This window comes from Carica papaya, chromosome 7 (genome assembly GCF_054855325.1).
Source record: "Carica papaya isolate Zhongbai chromosome 7, ASM5485532v1, whole genome shotgun sequence".
NCBI lineage: Eukaryota > Viridiplantae > Streptophyta > Magnoliopsida > Brassicales > Caricaceae > Carica > Carica papaya.
The window spans coordinates 27764663-27771560 of NC_142315.1; the positions used below are offsets into that span (position 1 = coordinate 27764663).

The following is a 6898-nucleotide window of genomic DNA, read 5'->3' on the forward strand; positions in this document are numbered from 1 at the left end:
AACTTGAGCAAAGAGCTAACTGTATAATTAAATTTTTCTCTAAGTATAATTGATGTAGGATTAAGTGCATCCTGTACACAAATATAAAGATTATATCTTTTACTCCAAATCAATTTAAGTTTTCTATGATTACTTAAAATTCTATTATTTTGTATTTATGAAAGGTAAATGTATAGAGTACTTCAGCTTGTGTATTTGATTCTAAATCACTCAAAGTACTTCACAGCACAAATAACGCCCTTCAAAAGCAGAATCTGTAAAAGACAAAACTCAAAGGGAATTCTGCCGGACAAAGGGAAAAAGACACGCACTATTGCTATTCCCCAGAACAGAAGCTTTCAGATCATAATTGAAGTTTATAATTAAGACTTTACAACTAGCAATGTCCACCTAGAGAAGCACTTTAACACCCAATTAAAGCATATATCTTTACAACTTTGCATCTAAAAATCTTTCACTGACCATACATATCACTTCTTTTGTTGAACTGCGATGCATTTATACTATCCTTGATCAGTACAATAAAATGAAATTATCATGTCAATTGAGGACAAGAAACAGTGAGCAGAGGAAAAGGATTACCGTAATACAGCATTGTTAATCCAATGTGAAATCCTCCAGCCATATTAGCACTTCATTCCTCTTCAATAGGGTCGATGTCAAAGATATAAATATAGAGAAAGAAAGAATGTCAACTGCTAAAATAAACAAAAGCAGAACTAAAATATATTACTATCAAATATAGGGTGCAGGAGTAAGGTTTGGTACACTAATTACATGTAACTGAGACATAGTAAGCTTAACTGTCAAGCTTAGCAACTACATGGTTATCTATCATAAATAAGAGTATATTCTAAGCACCAAAACGAACGAAACAAATCTCTAGCAAAAATGGACTAAAGTGATTACATTACAGCAGATTCTAAGTGGAAAAGAGGAAAAATGAAGTCCAGCTCATTACAGATTATAGAAAGACAAAGAAAAATTTTATGTACTATGTGGATTACTGCCTAAACAAAGAGATCTAGAGTTTCAGTTGAAGATCATATATTTGAGTAGCGTTACCATCAATTCAAAACTGCAGGGAAAGAAGGCATTCAAGACTTCTTATATCTTTTGTTTTACATTTTAATTTGTTGGCTGACGAACTATGTGTGAGGCACCTCTTTGGATGTGTTTGTTCAATGTTATTATGAGTAGTTATTTTCTCAAGTTTGTGTTTATCAAAAAGTTCCACCTGGTTGAAGACATATACAAAAAGCCTGATTGTCTCAGTCAAAAGATTCTCCTAGCCTACAGCATCCAAAAAACTATTTCACTTCAAGTTATTTAATCTAATTGCAGGTTAATCACTGTGGCTTTTTTGAACAGCCTAGTACCTTTGGTTTGGTTGTTTATCACTATAAATTCATTATTTTTTTAGGATACTATTTTGTAATTTTTTGAGTCTTTCTTTTCTATTTTGGGAACCTTAAACTTTTGCATGATCTTGTTTCAAAGTTCAAATATTCTTTAAGAATTAACAAATTTATCCAAAATATATATTTTTTAAAACAAACCACAAAGTAGTAACCTGTTACAAAAAATAATAGCGGTTGAACTACTATTAGGCTGAATCAGAGGGATGAATTTGTACTTTAACACCATTTACGCTTTAAGTGTTTAGATTTTTAAGTTTATCATGAGTATACATGTTCAAGGTGCATTTGCAAAGCTTTTAATTGCCTATCTGATTAACAGTCAGGTACTATTTTACAGAATTCCAAAGTTTATGAAACCTTATATTTAGGTGTCATTTTCTTGAGTGTCCAAGAGGTACTTGTGTTCCATCTTCCTAAACTACTTCACAACTCAAGAATGAGACAAAATGAGGTAAAACTCACTTTTTGAGAGGCTGATTAAGAGAACCATAGGATTTTGAAGAGTTTTCTCGAAGTTCTGCTAATTTGCTGCCAGTTGGTGCTTAAGAGACTTAAGACTTGGCCTCTGAATTTCAGTGGTAAATAATCATAGCATAATTGGCATCATACTTTTATGTTATTTATTCCTCCTAGTTTTTTCGTACTTCCTCACCTATTTGTTTCTTCATATTTTCAGCATGTCAGTTTTAATAGTTTAGCAACTTAAACAGAGTTTACACAAATCATCTAGCATTTCCTATTTGTTATCCCTATATTTTTTGCCATGTTATCAAAAGATTGATTTGTTCAATTAGTATTGTCAAGCTCCAGCATTTGCCAATTGATGATTTTAGTTTTTTTTTTTTTTTTTTTTTTGTGTTTAAACATATCTTTTCTCTTGTATTGCTTAATTATTTAATTTAAATCAAAGAAACTAAAATATCAATTGTTCAATACTGGAGGCTGGAGCCTTACAATATTAATTAAACAAATAAATCTTTTGATAATGAAGCTAAAAATATAAGGGAAATAAATAGGAAATGCTAGAAAATTATATAAACTTTGTATAAGTTGTTAAATCGTTAAAACTAACATGCTGGAATATGAAGGAACAAATAGGCAAGAGGAAGTACCAACAAGCAAGTAGAAGGAAAAAGAACACACAGATATAGATGCAAATCATACTACAGCAAGTTATTTACCATTAAATTTTATATCTCGGAAAAAAAATTACCACTCAAATTTAGAAAGTAGAGAGTTTTCAGTCTCTTAAACGCCAAGACAGCAACAAATTAGCAAAACCTTGAGAGAACAATTCAAAATCTCCCAATGCTCTTATATGCCCCTTTCAAAAATGAGTTTTACCTCATTTTCTCTCATTATTGAGTTGTTAAGCAGCTCATGAAAAGGACTAGAACACTAAGCACCTCTTCGACTTTCAAGAAAGTGAAACCTAACAATTAGGTCCCATAAGCTTTGAAATTTAACAAAACAGCCCGCAGCCACAATTTAATCAGATAGATAACCAACTATTAGATGTAAAACATTTGCAAGTACCTCATAAATGTATAGTTACAGTAAAATTCAAAATCTTAATGCTTAAACAACTCACAACATGAGCCTTCTGAGAAAAATTATATTATACCATGGTGAAGCTCCATGTTCTGCCTGGATCATTATAGCGAGCAAGTAAGCAACCCTTCAGAGGTCTAAGACCATCTCTGATGAGATTAGCACGCAATACTTTCTCTTTCTCACGGACAATATCTTCAGAAGGTTTTCCACTGAACTTCAGTGCTGCAGCAATGCCTCCTTCTACTTTTCTCAAGTTTATTTTTTCTTGGTTAGGGCCAGGAAAGCTGGTTAAAATTGAGAACCATATTTATTGATAGGTTATATCATGAATGGAACTCATTGAAGTATGAAAATATGAATTCTCAATCTGGAGTTCTCCTTTATTAAATTGACACGTATGTTTTTGAAAATATCATCTCTTTATATAACATGAAGTTTTAGAAAAACTGATGAGCCTAACCTTTCTAGGTCTCTCTCTGAAGGAAGGACTATTTGAATGGATACTTGGGACAATTCATTATCAGATGCCTGAGTGAAGACAGGAGCAGTCATTGGTATTTTCTCCATTGAGGAGTTCTTTCCAAATATATACCTGTGCAAAAAATGTTTCTTTATATGAGTAAAAGTATAGTAAGTGTTGCTGAAACCATTACTGAAAAGATAGTAATGATCACAGAAAGAAGACTCACCCAGCAATATCATTAAAACCAGTTGACCCAGACAGCTTGTCTCCAGTTGTTTCAACCACTATGAATGGGGTATACTTCCGAATCTGTTGAATTATTTTAAAGTCAAGTCATCCACCTTCCAGATAATCTGACATTCAAACATATCTTCCAACACAATGATGATAAGAAACAATTTCATCGGATTTGTAAGAAAAACTGAAGGACACATGACCGCTTCAAAAGTGTCAAAGAACTTAAAAGTTTATAGATTGAATGGTAAGATTTAAAGATAAGAGACAAAAATTCATCAGAAGACCCCAAGAAATGTGCCAATATTCTTCATACTGTTGGGTTCAGCAAAGGCATACAAAACTCACCAGCAGGATTACCAGATAAATATCCTCTGTGCAAATGAGTTTGACAAGACCTTTTGATATCATATACAGTATCCAATGAATTGATATAGGAATTCATTTGCAAATATCTGAGCTCATTTGAGAATAATTTTCATTTTTAACCATGGTCCAGTAGTTTAATATATGTCACAATGTCTTAACAAATAACAATATACCCAAGGAAGAGGAAGAGCAACCTCATAATTTGCAGTCCTTTTTAGTATCTGATATTTTGGCGTTTCCAAGTCAGGAGTCTTATAAAATCGTAACTGCAAACAATTAAATCCGTAATAAGATGGATACTAATATGCGCCTATGAAAATACAAACATTTAACATCAATTGAGAAAAAAAGATACATTACCTGCTTAAGTACTTCCAATAAACCTTCTAATGAAAAGTAGTCATTCTTCTCTATAGAATCCCAAAAGTCCTACATGTTAAAATAGCTGCAAGAGGTTACTGCCTAATAATTTCAATTAACTATCCTTCCATTTAAAAAGAAAGGAACAGAACTTTTAAGAGATTATCAACCATACCACATGACTGCAAAACTTTCCCGTCTCTGGATTAACACCCATCACAGATGTTCCTGTAAAGACCAACTCTGGTTTCCACGGCAGAAGAATAAACTTCATTACCATAGTCCACCTTGTAGTTATCTCATAAAGTCCTGTCTATAACAACTATATCAGTCAAAGATTACGCAAACGTGTTACATTGTTCTAAAGATGAATCTAGGGTTTTAGAGATCCTGATGTTCAATTTATGAGCTTCAATCATCTTTCAGCATCAAATTCTACGAATATGATAAAAAAAAATTTCTAATCAACGAGATTAGGAAATTTGCGTTAGTTCTTTTCCTTAATCTGTTGGCTTCACATTCCTCTGATTCCTTGTTAAAACAGGATTAAACATCTTAATTAGTATATTTAGCAATTTAAACACATAGAAAATCGCTAATGACTGTTTATTCTCAAAAGAAAATTCACTAATTCGTCTTTCAACTAATTAATCCAAAAACAATGAGTCAAACCTGCTTGACCCAGTGCAGCTGAAACAGTGGCCTGAAGAGAGCCCTCAACAGATCAATGTTGAATAGATAACCACTTATCGTATCATGCTTGGTAATCGGGTCCCTGAACTTCACCTTCTCATCGTACGCCGTCCGATCAATCCCCTGCTCATCAAACAGATGCGGCAGATCATCATACAAGAAATCCACTAACTTATCCATGTCGACGGTCGACTTCGGCGGGCTTTGCTCCACCAGGCTTAGTCTGAGAGTCCACTTCGAGCTCCGCTCAGTTTTAACGGCCAAGCTCCCGGTCTTTAAACTTCTAGGGGGAGAGAGAAAAGGAAGGCTATAGGCACCGGTGGTTCCTTTTAGTCGCCGGGAAGTGACATTACCGGCGGTGGAAATTGGCGGGAAAACCTGGACGGAAATCGCGGTGGCCATTGTTCCGCTCCAAATTTGAAATGATTAGATCTTTTGGTCATCAGCTTCTTCTTCCTTCTTTTTGTTGAGCCGTGGGAAAATCTTAGCCAAGGAAAATAATTGGCTAGCGCGTTTCCTTTTATTTATTAAAATAAAATAAAATAAAATAAAATAAATTTTGAAAATATTACCGTTATTTTATGAAACTAAAATATCCTTTTTAAATTGTATTAAAATTTAAGAAATCTAAATCTGAGCTGCTGACAAAAAGAGATTAAGCAAATGGATTGGTCAGACCCGACCCGGTCAATCTGGGCCAATCGAAAGAATTTTGCCTCAAAGGGCACGGTCCACGGATGCCCGGAATCTATTTTCTTATTTTTTATTTTGTAATTACTTTCAAACTAAGTTTCACTATTGTCTAAATATATTTTGATTATTTTGTTATTGATTATATTTTAATTGCATGAATTTCAAAACTAGATTTAAAATTTAAATAATTAAATTCGTGTCAAATCAAAATATTAAATTTGTAACGAAAGCGTACCTGAATTCATAAAGAAACAAACGTGCATGTCCTGCTGTAAATATTTTTAATTGACATATAACTTTTTGAATTCTCACATTTTCTTTATTTTTTATGATAAGATATCATAATAAAAAAATTTGACGTGTAATTTAAGGAGCATAACCGCCTATTTATAGGTAAATTCTGTTTATATATTTTCTATAATTTTAATTTGATTCATCACAAAATTTAAAAAAAAAAAAATTACGAATTTAATCTCTACACAAAAATAAAATTTACATGTTAATTTGATGCATTAATGTCCAATATACCATTAATCGTATCAGATCACTTTTAATTGAATCTTAATTAATTTTAAAACTTTTTACATACAGTCATTTATATATATATAAATTCGCATAATAAATTTAAAACGCAACATTAATTACAATAATCATCATTAAATTTTAAAAAAGTTTATCAAAACTAACATATATGAGCTTAAATCGGACTTGAATTGGGCCGTAATGAAATAATTTTATAGCCCAATTTTATTCGGATATTTGATAATTGTAAACCCATTTACTTAATATATATATTTATATATATATGTATGTATGTATGTATGTATAAAGATTTTGTGTAGATTTCATGCACACATATGTCTAACAGACATCCCACTTTATGTTTTCCACTATACGAGAATAAAGGTCACGAGTAGCTTTAATTAATTTTTAGCTAATTCCGCACCATATAAACCCACGTTTATTTGCCACCTAGGCATCCACGTGGCACGTTTTGTCACGTGCCGCCCTCATCCCACATGCATCCATGCATTTGCTTCCACGAGCCTTACCTTGCCCTAGAGTATGCTTTGCTTTCTTATCTCACTTCTTCCTATTTTCCTCCATCTTA

At 32.5% G+C, this 6898-nt stretch overlaps 1 protein-coding gene across 4 annotated transcripts; it reads right to left on the bottom strand.

The window, feature by feature from the left end:
• HBP5 (SOUL heme-binding family protein) lies at window positions 1-5573 on the bottom strand. 4 transcript variants are annotated; one of them, XM_022039510.2, is made up of 9 exons: window positions 5074-5573; window positions 4577-4714; window positions 4402-4470; window positions 4236-4307; window positions 3665-3747; window positions 3436-3567; window positions 3046-3259; window positions 583-642; window positions 1-19 (listed from the first exon to the last, which is right to left on the bottom strand). In XM_022039510.2, exons 1-8 carry the CDS (start codon window positions 5494-5496, stop codon window positions 598-600), a joined length of 1176 nt encoding a protein of 391 aa, XP_021895202.2. In that variant the 5' UTR covers window positions 5497-5573; the 3' UTR covers window positions 1-19; window positions 583-597. The 4 variants fall into 4 exon arrangements, with proteins under 4 accessions (XP_021895202.2, XP_021895201.2, XP_021895200.2 ...); XM_022039509.2 differs by lacking the exon at window positions 1-19 and adding an exon at window positions 174-254; XM_022039508.2 differs by lacking the exon at window positions 1-19 and adding an exon at window positions 337-487 and having other exon boundaries at window positions 5074-5572.
• Between the last annotated feature and the right edge of the window lie 1325 nt (window positions 5574-6898).